Source organism: Gossypium hirsutum, chromosome A07 (assembly GCF_007990345.1).
Source record: "Gossypium hirsutum isolate 1008001.06 chromosome A07, Gossypium_hirsutum_v2.1, whole genome shotgun sequence".
NCBI classification, from domain to species: domain Eukaryota; kingdom Viridiplantae; phylum Streptophyta; class Magnoliopsida; order Malvales; family Malvaceae; genus Gossypium; species Gossypium hirsutum.
The window spans coordinates 10,919,889-10,944,841 of NC_053430.1; the positions used below are offsets into that span (position 1 = coordinate 10,919,889).

Consider the following 24,953-nt stretch of genomic DNA (forward strand, 5'->3'; position numbering starts at 1 on the left):
TCTCTAACTTTAAATCGCAGCCTACAACACTTAAAAATCTTAATAACTTCATAATTATATATCAAATAATTACCAGTATAAGTTTTGAGACAAAAAAAGTAAGAAATAAAAACCCCAAAAGCTTTTTAGGTTTAATCCATGTTTGCTTTGCTTGCTACGTTGTCCTTTTATTAAATTATATGTGAAAAGAAACATTATATTATATTGTTGGCGTGCAATTGGAGAAGCTTTCATTGGTATTCTCAATAAGTGCGCTGTAGTAACATAAATAAAATCGAACACATCAAGGAATTTGCAAGCTTAATTTCATTATAAATATTTACGACCCAACCCTTTATACAAAAAGATTACCTATGTAATGGCCGAATGGGATAAGTGTGTTTGGTTTAAAAAATATATACATTTCAACAGAATCGTTTTCTTTCACCATCGTATAGGGTAGCCGACTTGCCGTCCATGCATGCCTTAGAGCATCGAATATAATATTGTTCGAAATATCCAAGGAATATCAAATATGATTATATTTCAAGTATAATATAAAGAGAACCCTATATGCTAGATTTCAAGCTATAAAAGCTCATCATACCATTGAAATTAAAGCAAAAAAAAAAAAAAAAAGGTACTTATTTTCTCTAAGCAAATGGAAATGGCCAATGAAGAGCCCAAAACGGTGACTCAACAAATCACCATGAAAGGTGGGGATGGCCCATTAAGCTATGCCCAGAACTCTAGTTTGCAGGTAGGTTTCACCAACTATCTTAAATATTAGGTTAAATTATGACTTTGATCCTTTTTCTATCCTCAGTTTTAAATTTTAACTTTTATACTTTAATTTGATTTAATTTGATACTTTTATAATGTCATTAGTTGGTATAAATTATTAACACAATTAGCTATTTTGGTTAAAATGTTAACAAGGATTTTTTTCTTTTAAAAAAACATTTTTTTAAATTTATCATATGATTATATGAATTTTTTTTAGTTGAAAAAGGTATGTATAATGGCATTAATTATTTGATAGGGGTGAAACCAAATTTCTTTTTTGGGTGGGAGGGGGGCGAGATTGACCTATAAATTTGTGTGAGGTGAAAGTGTATATTGTGTTAATTTATAATTTTTTTTATTTTTGAAGAGATTAAATATTTTTTTTTTAATTTTGGAGGGTCAAAATATAATATTAACTTTTAATTAGGTCATTTATAAAAAAAATAAAAAGGTAAAATTTTCATTTTGAGGCCAAGACCTTGCCTACTTCCTCTACTATTTCCACTAAAGATATTATAAAAAATTAAATTTCAAATTTAAACGTAGTAACAGCTCAAAACCAATTTTGACCTATATATCACTGTAATATAAAGAAGAACCTAAATGGGATAACAAAGCCATGGGTTTAATTATAACATGCATGAGCAATAATGTTTTCCCGAAAATCTTTGTTCTTTAGTGACAAAAAATTTCGGTGCAGAAAGAAGTTGTGGACGCTACAAAAGCAATGATCATTCGTGCAATCGCAAACAACCTTGACATGGACAAGTTTTGTTCCCAATCTTCTTCTCAAACATTTCGAATAGCAGATTTTGGGTGTTCCATTGGACCAAACACAATTTTCTCCATGCAAAACATCATACAAGCATTAGAACAAAAACACCACGAAACCAACCATGGAAACTCATCCACCATTCTCGAATTTCAATTGTTTTTCAATGATCATTCGAGCAACGATTTCAACACCCTTTTCAAATCCATCCCTCCCTCGTGGCCATACTTTGTCGCCGGTGTTCCAGGTTCGTTTTACGGTCGATTGTTCCCGAAATCATCTATTCATATCGGACATTCATCCAACGCGCTGCAATGGTTGTCCAAAGTTCCACAAGAAGTGGTTGATTGTAAGTCTCCAGCTTACAACGATGGAAGTATATATTGTCGTGGAATTGAAAAGGAAGTGACCAAAGCGTATGTAGCTCAATTTGAGAAAGATATGGAAAGCTTTTTGAATGGTAGAGGTGAAGAACTTGTTAATGGAGGGCTGATGGTAATCCTTATGGGTGGAGTTCCCAATGGAATCCCTTTATCTCATACTGCAATTGGCAAATTTTATGACCTTTTTGGATCTTGCCTTCTGGATTTGACTAACAAGGTATTTTTTTTCTTTTTCTTTTAATTATTGCATTTATATATAAAATGCTTAATATACCATTTAGTACATAAATTTGACACTTTTTGCTAATGTGATACCTATATTTGACAAAAATTATATAAATTGATATTTAAATGTAACAGTGTTAACTTTTGAGTTAATTGCACCAAACATCTCCAATCAAACTATAACCCTTATCTTAAAATGGTCCTCAAACTTCAAAATGTTCTAATTACAACCTCAAACTATCGATTTTATATCAGTAATGTCCTTCCATTATTGAAACCATTAAACAACACGCAAATCTTACGTACCATAATTTAAAATAGAAGTTTTAAAAGAAAAGTGAAGTGTTGCCACATAACTTTTAAAATTAAAAATTAAAAATAAAGTAAAATCGAAAAGAGAGAGTAAACAATAGTCTTTGTAAAAGTTTCGAAAATCTCAAAACTAATATTTTTACGATATTCATTTTTACGATTTCATTTTTATTTAAATTCTTCATTTTAAATTATGTCATGTAGGATTTGGTTTCTCATTTAAAGATTAAATTAATGATTTTAGTAATGGAAAGACTTTATTGATATAATATCAATAGTTTTAGGATGCAATTAGAATGTTTTAAAGTTTTAGGACCAATTTAGAATGATTACCATAGTTTAAGGATTTTTGGTGTAATTAACTCTTAATTTTTTTAGTGTTTAATTCGAGTTTTAGAGTTGATTTGATGAAAATTCATAATTAGCTAATGATATTAACAATTAACTTTCGTTAGATCAACTCTAAAACTTAAATTAAGTTTAACTGTTTTGACAAATTTGACAATCATTCTAAATCTAGGTGGACTACCAATTTAAAATGTTTTAAAGTTTAACCGTCAGATCAACTTTATTGATATAATATCCATTAACTTTCATCGGACCAGGTGGGCTACCCGACCCTTGAACAAGTCTACTTGAATTAAATCACATTTATCAAACTTCATCTGACAAATTAAACAAAAAATTAAATAAATTCACAATTAACACTAAATGTATTCTATTAACAAAATTATGAAAAAATCAAACCTAATAATATTTGCAATTAACTTTCATAAAATTAATCCTAAAATTCGAATTAAACACTAGGTACCAAAATATATAAAAATATATGTACCACATTGTATCAAAAAATAACACAGATACTACATTAGAAAAAAAAATGTCAAACTCGAATATAAAATAATGTATTAAACCTAAATAAAATTAAAATAATAGTAAATATATTAAACATGATTAATTAGTATCCTACATTAACTAACAAATTAAATAGTTTAAGAAACCAACATAAAATAGGTTAACTTTTCCTTATTATGGAGACAAAGACTATTATGAAACCATGAAATAATGTATTTTACATGCTTCTTAAAGACTCAATTAATTTATTTTATGTTGAATAGAGGAGTTGATTGTAACTACACTTATTCATTGGATCCATTTTTTATCAATTCATTTGTTGTAGTTTGCTTTTTAATTTGAGTGGTCGGTTCGAATATATATTTAAATTTTAGTGATTTTATCAACAAATGCTATCATTAAATTGGATTATGTAGCATTTTTAGAATTAAAAAATTGAGCCACATCATGAATATTTCATGCCTACAAACTGAAATAAGTAAATAAAAACGTCGAGTTTAGGATTAAGAAGACTTATTCAAGGGTCGGGTAGTTTGTCTAGTACAGTAGGCCTGACTCAGCTAGAGCCGAGCTTGGAAAAGAATTTTCACACTTCAGGTGAGTTCGGTCTGACCCGAATTTAATTTTAAATAATAAAAAATATTTTTAAATTTTAAATTTGAAGTCAAAGTATATAAAATATCAATTAAAATTATATTTTTAATATTTTATTATTTTTTAAATAGTGAAATGGATGTTTTGGGCAAGCTAGCTCGACCTGAAAATGGGTTTGGACTTGAAAATTTCTTTTACAATCGAACCTCGACTCTGTCCATGAACACTTTTTGAGTTAAGTAAAATCGACTTAGAAAAATAGAGAAAAAGTTGTATAATCCAATTCAATGAAATTCCACTCACCAAATTATCGATGAAAGTTCAATTATTAAATTAAAATGGTAAAAAAAACTAAATTATAGGCATTAAAAGTATAGGGGTAAATTACAGTAAGTCATTCAATTATTGGTAAGTTTTTTTTTTGTCATCCAACTATGAAAAGCTATAAAATGGTCACCTAATTATTCGATTTTGTCTTTTCTTTGTCACCAACCGTTAAATGACTTATGAAAAGATGATGTAGTAGCTTTTAAAATTAGCATAATGGCAACTTTAACATTTAACATTTATACATTGTATTAATTTAGTCTTAATTCTAAAAAAATTAGCCATCAACGTTTACACATTGTGCAATTTGGTTTCTTTTTTTTTTTTTTTTGCTTTTCTTTGTGACATTGAGAGTTAATTTTAAAAGAAATGAGAATATTTGAAAATTATTATCTTAGATTTTTGGGTGAAAGAGTCAAAAAGAAAAGTAAAACTAAAATAAAAGTTACATAATGTGTAAATGTTGAGGGTTAATTTTTTTTAAAATCAATTCTAAATTGACGCAATGTATAAATGTTGAGGATTAAAGTTACTATTATGCCAATTTTAAAAGCTGACACGTCATCTTTTCGTTTACCTCTTAGTGAATAATAAAGACAAAATTGAATTATTGGGTGACTAAAAAAGAAACTTACCAATAATTTGTGACCGCCATGTAGTTTGCCCAAACTAGAAACTATAAAGATTAAATTTCAAACATCTGAAGATTAGAGGGACTAAGAGCAGAATTAGACCTTTATGTGGTCCATAATGTGACCCTGTTCCTTATTGTAGGGATTAGTCAATGAAGAAAAGGTGAAATCTTTCAACTTGCCCTTATACTTTCCCTCGGCTAAGGAGGTAAAGGAATTAATTGAGAGAAACGGGCGTTTCAGCATCGAAAGCATGAACGAAATAACCGAGCAACTAAAACGTGGGCAGCCATTGCCGAGTACCCAAAACTGTATATCTCACGTAAGAGCTGGATTCGAAGGATTGATTAATGACCATTTCGGAGCAGAGATCGTTGACGAGTTCTTCGCATGTTACGCTAACAAGCATTTACAATCTGGCTTCGTATTTGGAGACAATGCTGTTGACAATACTTTGATGTTTATGATTCTCAAGCGCATTTAAGTGTTACTATGGTGGGAGTATTATGGAAGCTTTTGTATTAAAAGTTGGATTGTATTTTATTATTTTTATTTAAAAAATAGTAAATTAGTCTATGTATATTAAATCAAAGAGTAAATGGGTTTTTCTGTTAAAAAAATTCATCAATTTTTTACTATTAAAAATTTGTTCTTGTACATCCACATGAGGTACATGTGGAATGACACATGTCACTATCTGGTTATTCCGTCAGTAACATCAGTTTGTAATAATAGAAATGGATGAAATTTTTAATAGAGAAAATCAGTTTGTTGTTTGATTTAATGTGTAGAGACTAACTTGCCCATTTTTTTAGTAAAGTAGGCAAAATGTAACTCTCATTACAGAAGTTTCTATGGTACTTTTAGTGTGTTATGATACACCAAATCTCGAAGGAAGCAATAAAAGGTTTATGTTTAAATTTTCGGTTGATATCAATTTCTGATTCAATTCTTAAACAATCCCTAAACCATGGTATAGGTACTTATGTGTTTTTAATTTTTTTATTAGGCATAATGGAAAATTTAACCTTTAATGTTTGTATCTTTTGTCAATTTGATATTTACTCTTTTGAGCTAAATTTAACCATCAACCTTTTAAAAAATTTGAACTTGATCGTCTACTTCTCAAAAGAATCAATTTTTTTTAACAAAAATACTTACAAAAATGTTAATTTTTTAACCATGGCAACTTGCATGCAAATTCATGTAACACCCCCTAACCCTAAACCGTATTCAGAACGGGGTTACAGAGCATCACCGAACCTATCGGACAATTTACATAAAATACCTATGTTCAACCAATCTAAACACATTTAAATATGCTCAAAACTTGCTAAATTTACACATTTTATATATTATCCAATACTCAATTCTAATTACTTATCAAATATTATCAAACAAATCAAATTCATACTAAATTAGCCAAGTCCTATTATATACCATTACTAAAATCTAAATCTACTTATTTCACTTTTACATTCACCATTCAAAATGACACACATAAGTACATGCCATTATCAACAATTAACACGCTTTAGCTCGTTGAATTCGGGATTTGCCTGGGATGTTGATTCGACATTCTCACTTTAACTTAATCTGCGCACGAAAATAAACCGTACTCTGAGTATTGGTATACTCAGTAGTATTTCTATAATCCAAACGCTTAATAAAATAAAAAAATAACAAACACTTAAAATCATATAACAATCATAACTATTCAATTATTTAATTCATAGATAAATTTACTGTAACTTATTTCATTCTTTTCACTTACTAACCTATATAGCTTTCCACAATTTATTCACGAGTCATTAAACAATTATAATATTCACTTTTATCCAATCCAGAGCTACATAATTCATTTGTCTCAATCATACTTTAGTTCGCTGTTTAATATTAATAAACTATATTCAACTATTCACTTTTCAATCAGTGTTCTGTACACATCCATTTCAAAAACAGTCATTACCATTCATATCAAATCAACTTGCTATCCCAGATAGCTTTCATTGTATAATACGATTCGTGTGTTTTAGTCCACATTTCAATTCTTCATTCAGTATCAATCTGATCACTGTTATATTTAATAACCCCTATTAACATGACTCGGAGTCAGACGGATACACGGATCCAACCAAACACACCAGAATGGCACCCAGTGCCTCATCGGATAGTTTGAAGCAATATAGCGACACCTAGTGTCTCATCGGCCTAGCCGAAGTAAAGTGGTACCCAGTACCTCATCAAATCTATCCGAAGAAATATAGTGACACCCAGTGTCTCATCGACTTGAGGAAGTATCTCTGAACTCTTCCAATCCTATGGCATGCCAACTATATCCGACCTAGCCCGATACTGTTAATAGGGTTTCCAATTCACTTTCCAGTTTCCAATCATTATACACTTCAACAATCACATTTATTCCTAATTCAATAAAACTCAATTCACTTTTCAATAACAAATATTCAATTTCACAATAGTCACTTATTCATATTAATTTCATCACATACTAAATCAATTCATTTCAATTATATATAATAAAAAAAAACACAATACAAATAATTCACATCTTAATTATTTATCATAACATTCACCCAAAATTCAATTATTATAATTGCACAATATGACATTCACACACACACACACACACACACACACATATATATATATAATTCAATTCAAAATTAATTCAATAAATTCATAACATACCAAATCAACCCTCTTCCATTATCAAATATAATAATTCTCACTTCAACAATCACTAAAGGCATTGAATAAAATATAACAATTAATAACTATGTTCGGATTATAGAAATACAAACCGTAATTTTCGAGCTAGCTCCCGTCGACTTTGCATTTTTCCTTACTTAGCTGAGATTTCCGAAACAACTATTAAACTTTCAAACCTTGAAATCTCAATTTTCCCTTTCCTCCCTTTCTTTCTTTTCTTTCCCTCCTTTCTCTGTTTCGTTTCATGCTATTCTGTTTTTTTATTCTTTTTCTTCCTTTTATTTGCTTTGTAAATATATATATAATAACTTACTAAATATCTATTTAATAATCAATATATTTATTACAATTGTAATATTACTTATATTTACACATGTAACATATCATCATCATACATTTGTCATGTTTTAATTTATTTAGTACATAAAAAGCTTATAATATAATCATTTGATTAATAAATATCTTTTATAATTAATAAATATATATTAATAATTAAATACATATATTACAAATGTATATATTTTTATTTATATACTTGCATCAAATCATATCCACACATTTGTCTTTATTTAAATTATTCATCATACAATATCAATTTAATAATAATAAATACATTAATATTTACTTAAATAATAAGCAAATACATACATGTAGTACAAATATATGTATAATATTTATTACACTTATACCAAATCATTTTTATACACTTGTCTTTCTTTTATTTATTTTATTTATTTCATATAAAAATCTATTTAAATAGAAAGCAATTAAATAAAATATACTACAATTGTACAAATATATGTATTACACTTGTATATTTTATTTACCATATATTTGTCTTTATTTAATTTATTTCATAATATAATATCAATTTAATAATAACAATAACATTAATATTTACTTAAATAATAAGTAAATACATACATATATTACAAATGTATGCATAATATTTATTACACATGTATTTTATTTTTGTCACACACTTCTCACAATTTAATTTATTTATCATATAATTATCTTATAATATAATTATAATAAATTAATTTAATAATTACTAATAAATATATATTTTATAATTAAAATCTGAAAGTAAAAATTTTTGTTTTTTACTTTATATGTCTCCTCATTTATGCTAAATGGCATAATTTCTATTTTGGTCCTTTTTATTTTCTTTTAATCTATAATTAAACTTTCACACTTTATTCAATTTAATCTTTTTATCCAATTATCCTTAATTAAGCTAAATTAACTTAATTAAATTTTAATTAACCACTCAATTAACTTTGTAAATATTTTTGATAAATATTTACGGATCTATTTTTCAGCAACGGAGACCCAAAAATACACTTTTTCGATAACCGTAAAATTCGGGTCATTACATTCACATGTCTTCATAATAATTTTTTTAAACTTTTACCAAGTTTTTATAATTTTTTTGAAATTTTTTATTTTTGAATATTTTATAAATTTTAAATTATTTGTTGAAATGAAATATAAGATAAAGAGTGAAATATCAATATGAAGTATATATGGACGGTTAAAAAATTTAATGTTTTAGTTAATGTTTCTATTAAAAAAGGAAATTTAACTCTTTTTAAAAGGTTAAAAGTTAAAAGTTAAATTTAACTAAAAACAAGAACCAAATTAACAAAAAATATAAACATTAAGGATTAAATTTGGCATTATATCCTTTTATTACTTGTCTAGTTTTGCGACTCTTGGACTTTTAAAACTTTGTATTTTTACTTTTAATTCTAGAAATTTATTATCTAATTTGTAAATATTATTAACTAAAAATTAAAATATGTGGGTTAAATTTTAAATGAGACTGAAAATTCATTAAATAGAGTAATTGAAGCTTTATTTTCAAATGGACTAAACTCATGTCATAATTAACAATTTTATTCATTTGAATTCAACCATCTAATAATATTATAAAATAGAGTAGAATAAAATGATGAATCTTCAATTTCAAGATTGTTGAGAGGCTAAAGACAAAAACAAAATTGATTTCATAAATGAAAAGATAAATAATAGTAGATATAAGGTCAAATCCTCCTATTAATTCTTATATTATGTATAAATTATTAATTTCATAAATTTAATATTTTAGTACCGTATTTTTCAAATTTTATAATTTTAGTGATGACGAAAACAATAATCATTATATTTGTTAAATTAAATTTTACTATTTTCAAAACTTATGCGGTAAATATGTTATTAAATGTATAATGCTATGTAAACTTGTTATTTCCACATGATATTCACACACGAAAAAGTCATGTTATTTTAATTAATAGATTTGAGTGCTATCATTCATTTGAGTTGGGATTGAAATTTCAAGATTTTAAAACTATAATGGCTAAGAATTGTCAAATTGGTGAATAATTATTGAATCCATAAATTATGCATACTACGGGAATAATAGCAAAATTTGACTTAAAGAATTTTATTACTACAATTTGGATGAAAACTGAAATTTCAAAATTCAAAAAGGGTAAAGATTAAATCTATAACTTTAACATAACACAGAGACTAAAAGGAAAATTTGACCTATATATAGTAGTCGTGTTATAAATTCAGTACACGTGCGTAATCAGAATATTTCTCAGTTGTAAGCAACTTTTAATAAATGAAATTTCACATAAAATATTACTAAAAGAAACCTCGGAATTTCTTTTCTTCAATCACAAATTAATCAAATTTTCTTTCTTTCTTTCTTTTTTTAATTTTAAAATTAAATACCTTAAAATCCATGGCAGTATTCAGATTGGCGCCGGAAGAGTCACCGGATGCAACCCAACAACATCCACCGCCGCAACAACAGCTGCAGGCCGGTCGAGAAGTGGCGTCCGACGACGAGCGGTCGGTGGCTGCAGATTCCTGGTCTATAAAGAGCGATTACGGGAGCACACTTGACGATGAGCAGCGCCACGCTGATGCTGCCGAAGCCCTCTCCTCCGTTGCCAATTTCCGTGCTGCCCTTAATTACAGGTTTTTCTTTTTCTAGTTCTATTTGTCTTTCATTTTTTTCGCAATTTTCAATTGAATGTTTGACTAAAATTTGAGTTTTTAGCTAATGAATCAGTATATTGGATTTTAAGCTTGAGATTTGATCTATTGAGAATTCAATTAAAATATCGAACTTTGTGATAAGGTCAAATGTACATTTAGCTGTCTATCAATGCTATTGGAACGAAAAGAAAATTTATTGAAATGATCAATCTATACAATTTGAGTTTTTTTAGCCAAATAATACATTTTTGGATTTCAATATGTAATTAGTTATCTTCTATGTTATCTTAGCTCATGGTGAGTAATAGTATCAGATACAGTAATCTGTTTAAGATGTGTATGCTTAATTTCTTTTAAGTTTTTCCCTATGTGCACATGCCTTGTTGGACACAGCTGAAGGGCATAGCTACTTGAAAGAAAAATGAATTGTCCAGGTAACATGGCTTATTGGTATAATTGTATAAATGAATGCAATCACAAAGCAAGTTCTTGCTTCTTATATTCTATTTTGGTTCTTTTGTTAATTGCGTTTTTCTCGCTATAAAGCAATTGCAAATAGTATAAAAACAAAATCATATATGATTGAAGGTTGTGCTTAGCATGATGGTCAATTGTTATCTACTGGTACATGTGTTCAAACTCTTAAAACAGCCTCTCTTGTGAACAAAGGGGAGGCTATGTATATTGAGACTTCCCAAAATATCTCATGCACTGCATACTTCCTTCTAAAAAGGTGTAGATGGTTGAAACGAACTACCTATTGAAATGTGTTTGTTCCATGCAAATGTCAAAAACCATGTTGTTGTTTTTTTGTTCTCTATGTGATTTTTGTTTACCGTTCTCAAGATCATTATTTGTTTTTATACAATATATTTTTCTTTTGCAAGTAGGAAAGGTAACAACCTAATGGAGGCTTATTAGTTGACTTTTAATGCATTGAATAATGTAATTTATCATGCTGATATGCTTAACATGGATTTGTTTGGTTTCTGTTATATACACTATACACAGTTCTGACAAGGATGAAGCCGATGCTGATGCTATGACAACAGTGCTTGGTCTTCAGAATTATAGGAACGGTGCATATGCAGATGAGCTGACAAGTTTTTGTGATCATAGTCATGCTGGTGAAATTTGGTCAGTATAACCTTAACTATGTAATTTCACTTCAATCTAGGCAATATCTTCATACTACTAGGAATTTTTTTTTTATTAATCACATAATTACGTAAGTTGTGTATAAACATATGAAATGTAATTTAACATAATATGCATTTCAATGGTTCTTCCCCCAATAACTGACTGGCTTGACAGCTCTGCATTGTTATCTGGGCCATGTTTAAGAACTTTCTTATTAATACAGATTCCTAGAGCTTCCAACTGTGGGAATTTCACTTTAGGTCTTTTAATTTATTTGTCTCTTCACTGTTTACCTTTCTCAATAGGATTGGAGCTGAAATCATGGATACTGTTACTTCTTGGACCAAAAACTTGTGTATTGATATTTCTCAAGGTCACATGCCAAATCATGTTGACGAGGCCAAGCGTGAGCCTGTTGCACAGGATGAGAAATATTTGTCTTGCTGGAGTGTACTTGACATTGGCACTGGCAATGGTCTACTCCTTCAAGAACTAGCTAAGCAGGGGTACACTGAGATTTAGTTGTGGTTTTGGTGTTATATATATGCTGCTAAAATTAATTCAAGAAAAAAAAATTCATAGGTTTTTTCAATTTCAACAATAAACTGGTTTGCATATTGTTCAGTCTATCCCATATACCTAGGTGCTCTTTTTGTAAGGCAATGACCAAAACAAAAGGGCTGCCTGACTTTAGTTCTCGTTTAATGTGTTTTATGTTTAACTTTGTTTCCATAAGCTTTACCCTTACTATTAACAAGGGGAATGATGTCAAATTCTTTACTTCTCAGTATCGAGTATTCAACAACATAGGACAATGATTCATGCATATGGCCCAACAAAAGAAAATAATAATTGCTGTTCTGTGGATAAAACTGGACCAATCTGTGGAGTTCATTATTGTAATTACATATCTTAAACTTATTATATACCCACAAACACATGTACATATTGTGCTTTGCTCCTTAGGTAATATGAGGATTCTAGAGCTTAAAGTGCACCTTGTCACAACAGTGATTTTTGTTAAATTAATGGTGCTGTGAGACGTGTAGTCCTTGGGTCAACTTTCTGATAAATGTGTTTTGGGATTAACTAAAATTTCTTACTATCATTGTAGTTATGGTAATGGTCAAGTGAATACTTTGCCTTTTTCAATTCAGGTTCACGGATTTGACTGGTATTGATTATAGCGAGGTTGCAATTGACTTCGCTCGAAGTCATGCTGACAGAGATGGATTTTCAAGCATCAAGTTTCTGGTATGGATGGAATTTCTGACTTAATTTGTAAACTACATATTGGTATTTTCTTCTACTGGCTTAATTATCCCCAGAGCACATTGACCATTTTCCATTTCCATTTGGTCCTTAGGTTGATGATATTCTTGAGACAAAGTTGGAAAGACAATTTCAACTTGTCATGGATAAGGGGACTCTTGATGCCATTGGCTTGCATCCTGATGGACCTATCAAAAGGTAATAATAGCACCATCTTTACTGCAAATTCACCCTTTGCCCTCTCTGTTTCCCTTGTACACCAACATATATTAACAAATAACTGATTTATTAGGAAGTTCTTCTCAATGCCTGTGGAATCTCATAATTTGAATTTTATAATTTGCAGTTATGTTACTGAGATAAAATAGTCTCTTTCTAATCTTTGTAGTTTTTCAGTAGCTCTAACTTGTGCATTTGCTATGATTTCCTATTTGATCACCTTCTAAAAATTCCTAAACTTTTCCTTTCAGGATGATGTACTGGGACTCGGTCTCGAAGTTGGTTGCCCCAGGTGGTGTGTTAGTAAGTATTTTACAGGCTTATTTATTGTTTTACTTTTCTATTTGTAGATTTTTATGCTTGTCTGGAACAAGAACCATTGAAATCAAAGCTCGAGTTCGAGTGCTAGATTTGTGAATATATATACATATAATTTATGAAAGTATTATTTATGAAAAATGAGTTTAAAGTTAGCTTTGAGAAGGCTAGACATCCGGGCATGGTTATAGGTTGTTTGAGAATTTTATTTAAATGAAATACATTATACTTTGTAGATTTAACAATTTCCACACAATCATTTCCTCTTTAAAATGATGCTTGTAGGTGATTACATCTTGCAACCATACAAAAGATGAATTGGTACAAGAGGTGGAAAATTTCAATCATAGAAATGCTGGAATGCTGCCCCAAGACCCAAATACAATCAAGGACCGAGAAACACACAGAGATTGCCCCCCGTACCAATATCTGAACCATGTTCGAACTTATCCGACATTCATGTTCGGCGGATCTCTGGGAGCACATGTTGCTACTGTCGCATTCGTACGGAACTAAAGGTAACTGAAGGCTAGGTCTTTGGGATTGGTGGTTGACCCACATAACACCATAGATAGATAATATGTATGTATATATTTAATTGCACAATCATGGTCTGTCTCCCAAGTGGCTCTGCACCTTTGGTTTATTGTTGTTGAAATGCTTTAATGAAATTGATCTCCTTTTGCTGGAACAAAATTGAAGCCCCGCTAATCTTTAAGCATCCTTAAATCTCAAAATGCAATGGCTTTTAAATGTCAAAAAAAAAAAATCTTAGCTTTTAAACATTCTTAAGATTGTACTAATCTTCAGCACACACATGAAAAAGATAAGCTGCCACCAGAATTTCACTTTTTACATGTGAAAAATATAAGCATTGTGCATATATAGAGATGGGGATTTCCTATAAAAACCAAAAAGAGACTAGGAAAGCTCCCACCAAAGCAAGACTGATTGAACAGCCATTTTTAGGCTGGCCAGTTTCAGGCTTTTACCAGTGTGCATTTTTAACTTGAAAATATATAATACAACCAAAAGAAACAAAACTTAAACATAAAGCTGTAACCTATTTTTGGTTCATGGTTCAGCAAAAAGCTGTTCCAAGATGATATTCCAACAGCAGCTCATGGCTCCCAAGCTCAATGCCCTGGTTATGCCATCATGCAAAGCCGGTAACGGTAAAAGCTCTACAAAAACAGATACACAATAAGGCTTCAAAACCAACCTTACCTTGTCATGCTTCAAACACCTTTATATGACCTCCTTGGACAATCTGTAGCCAAATGTCCAATTCGATGGCATTTATAGCACAGGTCTAAAGTACGTCCAACACTTGCCTCTAATAGTTCTTGCCCTTAGACTGTAAAGGACAAAAATCATTTGCTTTACTCTTGTAGATCAAATCCCAAAGATATTTCGATTCTGATGCAAAATTTACCTCTACAGTCACCACTGTCGATTTGCTGTTAAAATTTTCCTCCTTTACTTTCAATTTGAAAGTGTTTTTGTTAAACAAAACTTGATGTATGATTTCTTTGAATTTTTCCACATTTTGGTCTTCATACTTCAAGCAATACAGATCTTTTGCAGACACCCCCAGACTCTCACCAGATTCCTCAAAAGCAATCACCCATGTTGTGCTGGTATGATCTTGTATCTGTAACTGAATTACACATCTATAGTCACATTTATCGCACCACCATTTCCCATCTACGTTTTCTGTAACCTTTTTGTTGCATTGAAGACACCCATCCATGAAAGGACAAGCTGGATAATAGAAGTTGTCCAACTCAATGTAAGCAATTACAGCTACAACTGTAATCCAATCCGGCTTCTCAGAACTTCCTAGTCTTTCATCTTTTATTTGTGAAATAGTTTTTCGATTATCTGTCTTATTCCGACTTGATTTTTCCCTAGCAATGGAGACAGAAAGAGTGTTCCTCCCCCTCTCTGATAAACGAGCCTTGGGAAAATCGGGATTTATAAACAGCTGGGTTGAAGGAATAGTTCCCACTTCCTTCCCGCTAAAATCACTCGCTGTACTGGATTTCACAGCTAGAACCGGAAACTCCCCAGAATCAAACAAATCTTATTTTTGTCCTTCATCATTGCAAAAAGCTGCCCATAAAGTTAATTCAACGCTCTTGCCGGACATGTCCTTCAAATGAAGGGATCTCTTTAAAATTTCTCATTAACAAAGCAGTAGGACCAACAAAAAATACCACACCAGTTATATCCACAACATCATTGTTCTTCATGCCCTCGACATCACTTATGGTACGAAAATGAAAATGCTGTCGAGGAATCAAGTCGTCATCTTCAGAACACTGCTGTACTATCTTTGTGCTCGCAAGAAGGAGTTGATGATCATTGTTATGGTCATTATATTCCTTCTGAGCAAGTTTTAGACTTCCCTCGGAAATCAAATAAACCTTACCAGCTTCAATTATAGAATCAAGGAGTTTGAAAGAGAAATCTTTGCCTTCACCACGAACATTTTTAAAGTGCCTGAGTTTTTGCTTTTCGTTACTCTGGCCTTTATTGTTCAACTCCGCTGATCCGATTTTAGAGCAGAAATCAGGACTACCCTCCGTGTTATCTCATTCTTAACTAGTATAGGCTTCCCAATGATATCGTACTTTTTCAATTATCACCTCCAACTCAATGATAATAAGCATCCCGCATGCATTGAATGAACATAATCCCATAACCAATGAGCACAAGAACACACGCATGGATAATGCTTGAATATAAAAGCGTAGGAAAAAACAGACATTGATCCCAAAATAACACTTGAATGATGAAAAACAATATCAAGTGATCAGAATATGTTAATTTCAAGTACAAGACAATGATGAATTATAAAGTACAGAATGATAGTATAAAAATTAAACCAGCAAACATAGAACAATTACACGTTAAGCCAAATTAGAACCAGCAAACACTAGCATACAATTTCTAACCGTATCAAATGAATGAAATCTTTTTAATAGAAATAATCAATTTACTCTTTCACAACTAATTTCTAATACAGAAGCCTATTATTTGATTCATCATAAAACATAAACTTATATATTTTCATAATTAAATTTTTAAAAAAATTAAAATTGTATCAGTTAGACTCCAAACTGGCCTAGGTTAAGTCTAATTTCCTTCCTACGTAATAATTTTGCATTTATTCATTTATTTATTTTGGAGTAGATAATATATAAGCATCATAATTCATATATAATTAATTAAGAAAATCATCTTCTAGATGCAATTTAACAGATAAGATTTGGTAAAATAATAATCCCATAATAAAGTCTTTTTCAAATGTTGATAATAATCAAAATAAACACAGTTATTGTATGTTTTGCATGATTGATTGCAATACACATTTAAATATTTTATAATTCTTTTTGTATTAACTAAATATACTTGTTTTCTATGAACAATAAATAAATATTTTTTTTTGAAATTTAAATTTTTATTTATTCAAAATTTATTTCATTTTTTTAAGGCAATCATGGAAGAAAAAAGAAATCTGACGTAGGTCAATGAACTAAGGAAAAAGATTCATTTAATCAGTCATTCGTTTCTCAATGCTTACACATAACACGACATTCACAAAAAAGTTTCCACTTCTAAAATACTTACACATAACATAACCTTGAATTAATTAAAACATTGTAGCCAATATATGTTTTACACACAATTATAACCATTTTAAGTTAACTACAAGTGTTACATCAACTCAATCTTATTATACCACCTCACTTCTCAATACTCAGGTTAGATTTGGATCCAAATCAGGCATTGATTTAAATTTTTTTCAACTTCATTCGTATTTGTAAATAATTTATCTAAATTTATTTTAAATATGTTCATATTATTTTTCTAAAAAATAAGAAATATATTTACATTATTTTTAATTTAATATTTAATAAATTTATACTTTTTTATTTATTAAACTTCTATATATAGCCATCTTAAATTTTTTTAATATTTATATTATAGTAGTATGGTATACTATTACAGGTTTAACTTTTTTTTATGTTATAAATTATATAATATATGAAAATAATATAATATAAAACAACTTAAACTTAAAAAAATGGGTTGGGCCAAGTTTGACTTGGGCCTCGAATGTTCAAGTTTAAGATTGACCTATATTTTAAATGAGTCTAATTTTTTTGCCTAATTAAACGAGTTTTCAAACGTAGACAGATTACAAGGGTGAAGCAATCAAATTTTTATCATTTTGAAATGAGTCAAAATGTAATTTTACTATTACTAAATTAAAATTTTATTAAGTACAAAGAAACTTAGATAAAATATTTTTCATTTTACAAAAATCAAAACCTTTATTAATCTTCATATCTTCACCACTTACGAATAACTCTTTAACTCATAAATAAATTGAACCATCCATCAAATCACATCCCAATGATGTATAAAAATTGTTCAATACGTAGAGAGAGAGTAGGCGGAGTTATTTATTAAACTATAGATAACTTTTTACAGTGTACGTGTTGAAGAGGCCGGAAGGTTTTATTATTATTATTATTTAATGTGAATCATTAGCTCGTCTTTCATAGTTTTTGAATATACCAACGCAACTGATGAATGGAATAACGAATAAAAAAAAGTTGATCTTAATCAAACTTTTTTCAATTAAAAGAACCCCAAACTTTACATAACATACCAACTACACTTTTCAAGATCAATCAAAATGCTTATAACTATTTTACATGATGAACATATAGCAATAAAAGAATTTGAATCCTACTTTTGTGCATGGATTTCATGAATGTAAATGAACAAATATAGAAAAAAGGCAAAGGAAAAGAGTTCCAGTAAAGCAAGTTGAGCCAATAGTTGCCCCAACCAAACCCAGAAGTTCAAACAATTCTGAAATCTCCCCATTTCTTTTCACTTTATTATAATTAAACCCTTTTGCATAATTCCATCCATATTCATATCTGCAACATCTCTCAAGCTTCTCTTTCATCTTCACCACCTCTATTCTCTCCTTTAAAACCCTCAAATTCGCATCCACCCCATTACTAGATCTTCCACCTGCAACAACAAACAAAAACTATGTTGTTGTTGCACAAATTTTAAGATAAAAAAGAAGAAAAGAAAAACAGCAAGTTATTGTTATTACCTCCATCTCTGCAGCTTTGAGCTCTAACTTGAAAGGGTTGATGACGATTATTGTGATGCTTGAAAGATGGAGAAACTATGGTAACAGAAGAAGGTAATAAAGAAGAAGCCATGGGATTTTGAGGAGGTTATTCTGTAGTTTCTTTATATGCAATGATTTTTGTTTTCGTTGCTTTGAAGTTAGGTTTTGAAAGAAAATAATATATTTTCTGAACTGATGGTTTTTGCTGCAAATTTGATTAGGTTTTGACCAAGTTTATCACCTTAATATATATAGAAAAAAATTGATTATTTTTTAGGCCAAATTGAAGGAATAAAACAAGATTAAGATCGGCTAAATTAATAACAATAATTTGGATTATTTTATTATTTAATTGAATTTTATTTAGTCACTGTATCCAGCCCTTTATTTATTAATTTGTATATAATAAAAAATGTGTTTATAACAACAGTTTGTTTCAGAACAATTTGAAAATTAATATATTTATATTAACTATTTTAATTATTTATTTGCCCCTCCAATTTATTTATAAGAAAAAAGTCATTTAATTTTTTATCTTTTTGAACTCTTAAACTTTATATTTTTTTATCAAATCGTCTCAAAATTAATGAAAAAATTAAATATTTTTTAAGTTTGCTAACATGGCATACGCGTAGATTATCACATCAATATTTAATTAATTTTTAAATTTTAAAAAATTCAAAACAATTATAAAAACTATTCTTAAAAATTAAAATTATTTTTTAATATTTAAAAAAATCCTAAGTTAATATACGGTAAGATTAACCGTTGTCCCTCCAAAAATACTAAAATTTGATTTAATCCTTTTGAACCATAAAAATATAAATTAATATAATAATAAAATTACATTTTAATCTTCATAAAAATATATAAATCTCTCCTAAAAAATTCCTAGCTTCACCGGTGGATAGAATCCTCGCACAATAAAAGGTAAACCAGAATAAAATATAAACTCAAGATGTGGAAATATATGTTGATTTAAATACAAATTTAAAGTTAAAAGCGAATTTAATCATGAAAAATATGTAAGTTAAAAGATAATAAAATATATTATTGTAGGTTATTAAAATATGAAGACGGCCAGAAAGATGTGTTAGACCAACATTTGGACTGATGGTAATTTAAAAAAAAAGTGTAAAAAGTAAAAATATATTTGGAACGACACATTTGGATGAATTGAAGTCATGCTCCAGTTGATACGGCGTCGGATACTTGCATGAAAATTGAATTATGAGTTCATATTCAGATTAAAATAAAATTGGTCAAATATCCTTAGCAGCCTTTCTTTAGAAGAGGCCCACCATAAAACCACCTTTTCCAACCTTATCATTCAACATTTTTACAACTTACCATAGAATTTAATATTTTACTCAAAAATGAACATAATTATTGTTTTGATTCTTGCAAAAAGAGAAGTTGTCCAAAGTATTAATGTGTTTTGGTTAGGAAAAATGTTCCGCCTCATGTATATGATATAATTATTTTTCGGTATAATTATCTTAAATTTAATTTTATTGAGGTTGAGAGTTTTATTAGTTTATAACAAAAGCATAAGAACCGTAGAGGCTTGAAGTCTCACTTCAACTTTTGTTAAAACAAATAAATAAATAAATCTCATGACATCTTAATAGAGTTTTAATGTATATTTTGATTGCATCTTGATTGGATAGTGCACGCTAGGATTGAGATAACTAGGTTACAACTAGTTTGCTTTTGGGCTTCCTAAGGTTAACTATACACTACTAGGCAAAGCTGATTCCCTTGAGGAATGCTTCCAATCTTATATTCTATTACCAGGTCAAAAAAGGAATATATATAATGGGAAATTTGTATTTGGGACCTTCAAATTGCATGGTAATTTTTTTGAAAAAGGGCACAACAATAATAACAAAGAAAGACATATTTAATTAAATACCAAATTTCCCATTCTTCAATAAATCAATTTGCAACCTTGTTCCCTTTAACAACAAAATTGCAATTTTTATAAAAAAATATATTTCATTTTAACCCTTCATTATTTTTCCGCTTCTTTTAGTTTTGACTTTTTTAAATTTTTTTATCAAATTACGCCAAAATAGATAGAAAAACCAACGGTTATTAAGTTTGTTGTTATAGCATACACATGGATTGTCATGTGTATGATATGAAAATTTTAATTAAATTTTTTTAATTTAAAAAATATTGATTTTTTAAAAATAATTTTAATGATTTTTAATTTTAAAAAATATTTTTTAAAAATTAAATGTTGATGTGTCATTCATGTAGCAATCCACATGTATGCCACATCAGCAAAGTTAAGAACGTTAACTTTTCCGTCCATTTTTGGATGACTTGATAAAAAAATATAAGTTTAAGGGCTAAAAAATAATTTAAAGATTAAAATAATTATTTTTTAAAAAATTAAAAAACCAAAAAAGTTATTACAGTTAAAAAGATATTTTATTTTTAGGTTGGATGAACTTAAAAATATGCAGAAATAAACTGTCTAAATTAGTCAAAATACACTAACATATTTTTTAATATGTAAGACATGAGCACCAGGAAAAATAACTTTGTATTTTTCATATTTTTAATAAAATTTTATCATTACGTGCAAGGCCAATGCCTGTAATTTCGTAGAGGTGTAAGATAAAATTAAAATAATTTAAATTGTATTATTAACTTGCTAAAACAGACTAAAACGAATTATTAAATTTTTAAAATGAGTGAACAATGTAATTATACCATTTAATAAAAATAACAACCTACCCCTAACTTCGCTCCCATGTGCCCATTCTAATTAATTAAAGTATAAATCTAATTAAACTTAATATCAACCAATTGATTAATCTCAATTAGAGATGGGCTTGCCTCTTCAATAGAATAGCCAACCATATCTACCTTTCTTCGTTCAAAATCAAAATGGTAAAAATTGAAGTAACAAATGTTGCATATAGTGATAAAAGTAAATTATATTTCAAAAAAATAATATAAATTTAAATCTGTACTATTTTATGTTGCAATTTCATTTCGATTGTTTATGTTGATTTTATATAAAACTATATATCAAAAAGGCAAAATATTTCCGTGCTATATATTTTATAGAAACTTTGGGTTAAATATATTTGATTTTAAAAATATTAAAGATAAATATAAAAATTAAATTAAATTAAAATAGAGTAAGATAGTGATATATGGATGCATCCAATATTTATAAATAAAAAAAAATTAAAATTATACTTGCGTAATAGAGCAAAAACGAGTAATGAAACAAACAAATTAAGTAGTAAATTTAGCAACATTAAAGTCGGAATTATTATCACTACTCATAAGGTACTTCAGTCAATATATATTTTCATCAAACTCATGGATAAATATCATAACCAAATCAGCCTAATCGAGAATGAAAAGCAAGGGGGCTGAATTTAGGGTGGTTAAGCCATTTTTTGTAACATTTTTTTGCCTCGATTATGGGTGTCGGAGTGACCATCTAAAAATTAGGCCGGTTTCCATCAAAGTGAAAAAAGATAAAGAAGAAGAAAGGCCGGTGTTTTGCCATCCCTATATATTTATAAATACTAAATCCAAGTTGATATTATTTTTAAAAATAATTACTTTTTATTATTTAGTAATAATATATATGTCATTCTATTTTTATTTTGTTAAAATTTATATTATTTTATAATATATTTAATTTCATATAATATATTAATTAATAATATATATAAGAAATAAATAATATATTATAGCATCAAACCATATATCATATATATTATAAGGTTCTAAACAAATAGGTTTATTCACATTATAGTTCTTTGATATGCGATACTTCTCATTTTAAACATTTATTTTCACTTTAGATAAGATACTCTTTTGCTTCTTACTTTTTTAAATTATATTAGACAATTTAGTTTAAACATAACTTAATTATTATATGTATATTACAAATTATAAGATTTTTTAAAATTAATCTTGTTGTTATTAGTTTTTTATAATAAAATTATTTTTGTTATGGTTAATTATTATTATTTTTTATAAATTAATTTATTTGGCTGTACAAAATTTTATAATAAAATTCTATTTACTATAATTGTTAAGAAATGGCTTAAAATTGGTAGTGGATTGTTGTTGTTGGTAGTGGGTTGTTGGTGGTAGTGGATTAGTGGATGGTTGTTGGTGTCCATTTTCAACCACAAATCTTTGCCAAAGTTTTGGACAATTATGTCCTTGAACTCTCTTATAAATAGAGAGGTTCATTAGCCATATTCATCATCCCAAACCAAGAGAGAGCAAAGCTTGTTCTTTGAAAGCTAGGATTTTAGCTTTCGGGTTTTCTATAGGGGTTGAGAGTTGTGAGGTTCTCGGGTTGTGTCTTGAGTGTAAAACACTTGTAATCTTCATCTTGTTATAGTGAAATTTCTTTTCGCCTCTGCCCGTGGACGTAGGCATTAAAGCCGAACCACGTAAATCCTTGTGTTCACTTTATTTTTCGTTCCGGTCAATTTACTTGTAGTCATATCGGAGTTCTCGAATCGATCCTTTCCGCAACAAATTGGTACCAGAGCGTAGTTGAAGGAGTGATAATATTTTCTGAATTGCCCTGTGACTGCAGCTTTGTCTGATCTTTCACATCAGGAAGAAAATATTATCATTCATTCAAAGGTTCCAAATTATGGCTACAAGTGTTTCATCGACTAAGTATGATGTCGAGAAATTTACCGGGAAAAATAGTTTCAGTTTATGGCGCATCAAGATGCGGGCAGTGCTGGTTCAACAAGGATTGCTAAAAGCATTGTCTGGTAAAGATAAATTACCAAGCACGCTTTCGGAAGAGCAAAAGGATGACATGCTAGAAAGAGCACATAGTGCTATTCTGCTATGTCTAGGAGATGAAGTGCTACGAGAAGTAGCGGATGAGAAAACCGCGTCCGGTTTGTGGCTCCGGTTAGAGAGCAAGTACATGACGAAGTCATTGACGAACCGGCTCTACCTCAAGCAAAGACTCTATGCCCTGAAGATGGAGGAAGGTACACCTGTTTCCCAGCACCTGGATAAATTCAATTCCATTATCATGGATTTGAATAATATCGATAACAAAATCGATGATGAGGACCAAGCAATAATTGTTTTGTGTTCTTTGCCTCCCTCGTATGAGAATTTTGTTGATACAATGATGTACGGTCGTGATGACCTGACTCTAGAGGAGGTGAAAAATGCCTTAAGTTCCAGTGAGTTGAGGAAGAAAATCACTGGTAAGGTGGTCGAAAACAATGAAGGCGAAGGCTTGGTTGCTCGAGGAAGATCCAAGGCAAAGGGTGGAAGTTCAAGTAAAAGCCATCCTAGATCGCAGTCCAAGAAGAGAATACAGTGCTACTACTGTAAGAAGTACGGGCACATGAAGGTAGATTGTCCGAAAAGGAAGGAGAAATCAGAATCACAGGAGCAACAAAATGATCGTGCGAATGTAGCTGATGCAGATTCTTCAAGTGATGCCGAGATCGTTCTTGCAGTATCCGACTCTTACGCTGGTGGGAGATGGATTCTTGATACGGGAGCTACATTTCATATAAGTACTTCGAAAGATGCATTCTCAACATACGAGAAGCATTCTGGTTCAGTACTAATGGGAAATGACCACGCATGTCAAGTCATGGGGATTGGCACAGTTCGTATAAAGATGTTTGACGGTATTGTTAGAACTCTAACTGATGTTCGGCACATTCCAGAAATGAAGAAAAATTTGATCTCTTTGAGTACGTTGGACAAGAAAGGCTTTCGGTACTCTGCTGAAGGTGGAGTTCTCAAGGTATTCTCGGGTGCTTTGACTGTGATACGTGGTAATTTGGAGCGGGGCCTTTACTTCCTCGATGGTTCCTCGGTTACAGGTGTTGCGGGAGTGTCATCATCAGATGATCTAGATTCTGACACCACGAAGTTATGGCATATGCGGCTCGGGCATATGAGCGAGAGAGGCTTATCGGTGCTAAGCAAACGAGGATTATTGTCTGGGCAGTGTACAGGAAAGTTGAATTTCTGTGAGCACTGCGTCTTCGGTAAGCAGACTCGGGTAAAGTTCAGCACTGGGATTCACAAGACAAAAGGCACAGTGGATTACTTCCATTCTGACCTTTGGGGGCCTTCTCCGACAATTTCTAAAGGTGGTTACAGATATCTGCTTACCTTTATCGATGATTACTCGAGAAAGGTTTGGGTGTATTTTCTGAAGAGCAAGTATGAGGTTCTCATCA

General features: G+C 29.7%; 3 protein-coding genes and 1 pseudogene across 3 annotated transcripts; 2 read left to right on the plus strand and 2 right to left on the minus strand.

The window, feature by feature from the left end:
* Positions 1–624: 624 nt before the first annotated feature.
* On the plus strand, positions 625–5,424 carry LOC107898196 (loganic acid O-methyltransferase). Its single transcript, XM_016823728.2, has 3 exons — positions 625–739; positions 1,466–2,137; positions 5,008–5,424. Exons 1-3 carry the CDS (start codon positions 641–643, stop codon positions 5,347–5,349), a joined length of 1,113 nt encoding a protein of 370 aa, XP_016679217.2. The 5' UTR covers positions 625–640; the 3' UTR covers positions 5,350–5,424.
* A 4,770-nt stretch (positions 5,425–10,194) lies between these two features.
* Positions 10,195–14,255, plus strand: LOC107899380 (EEF1A lysine methyltransferase 2). The gene is made up of 7 exons (XM_016825081.2): positions 10,195–10,589; positions 11,622–11,747; positions 12,056–12,256; positions 12,908–13,004; positions 13,117–13,220; positions 13,493–13,544; positions 13,845–14,255. The coding sequence occupies exons 1-7, from the start codon at positions 10,351–10,353 to the stop codon at positions 14,073–14,075; spliced, it is 1,050 nt and encodes a 349-aa protein (XP_016680570.2). The 5' UTR covers positions 10,195–10,350; the 3' UTR covers positions 14,076–14,255.
* Positions 14,256–14,258: 3 nt separating this feature from the next.
* Positions 14,259–16,098, minus strand: LOC107898197 (replication protein A 70 kDa DNA-binding subunit C-like; annotated as a pseudogene).
* A 2,114-nt stretch (positions 16,099–18,212) lies between these two features.
* LOC107898419 (uncharacterized) lies at positions 18,213–18,922 on the minus strand. The gene is made up of 2 exons (XM_016823901.2): positions 18,706–18,922; positions 18,213–18,617 (listed from the first exon to the last, which is right to left on the minus strand). The coding sequence occupies exons 1-2, from the start codon at positions 18,815–18,817 to the stop codon at positions 18,343–18,345; spliced, it is 387 nt and encodes a 128-aa protein (XP_016679390.1). The 5' UTR covers positions 18,818–18,922; the 3' UTR covers positions 18,213–18,342.
* Positions 18,923–24,953: the final 6,031 nt, after the last annotated feature.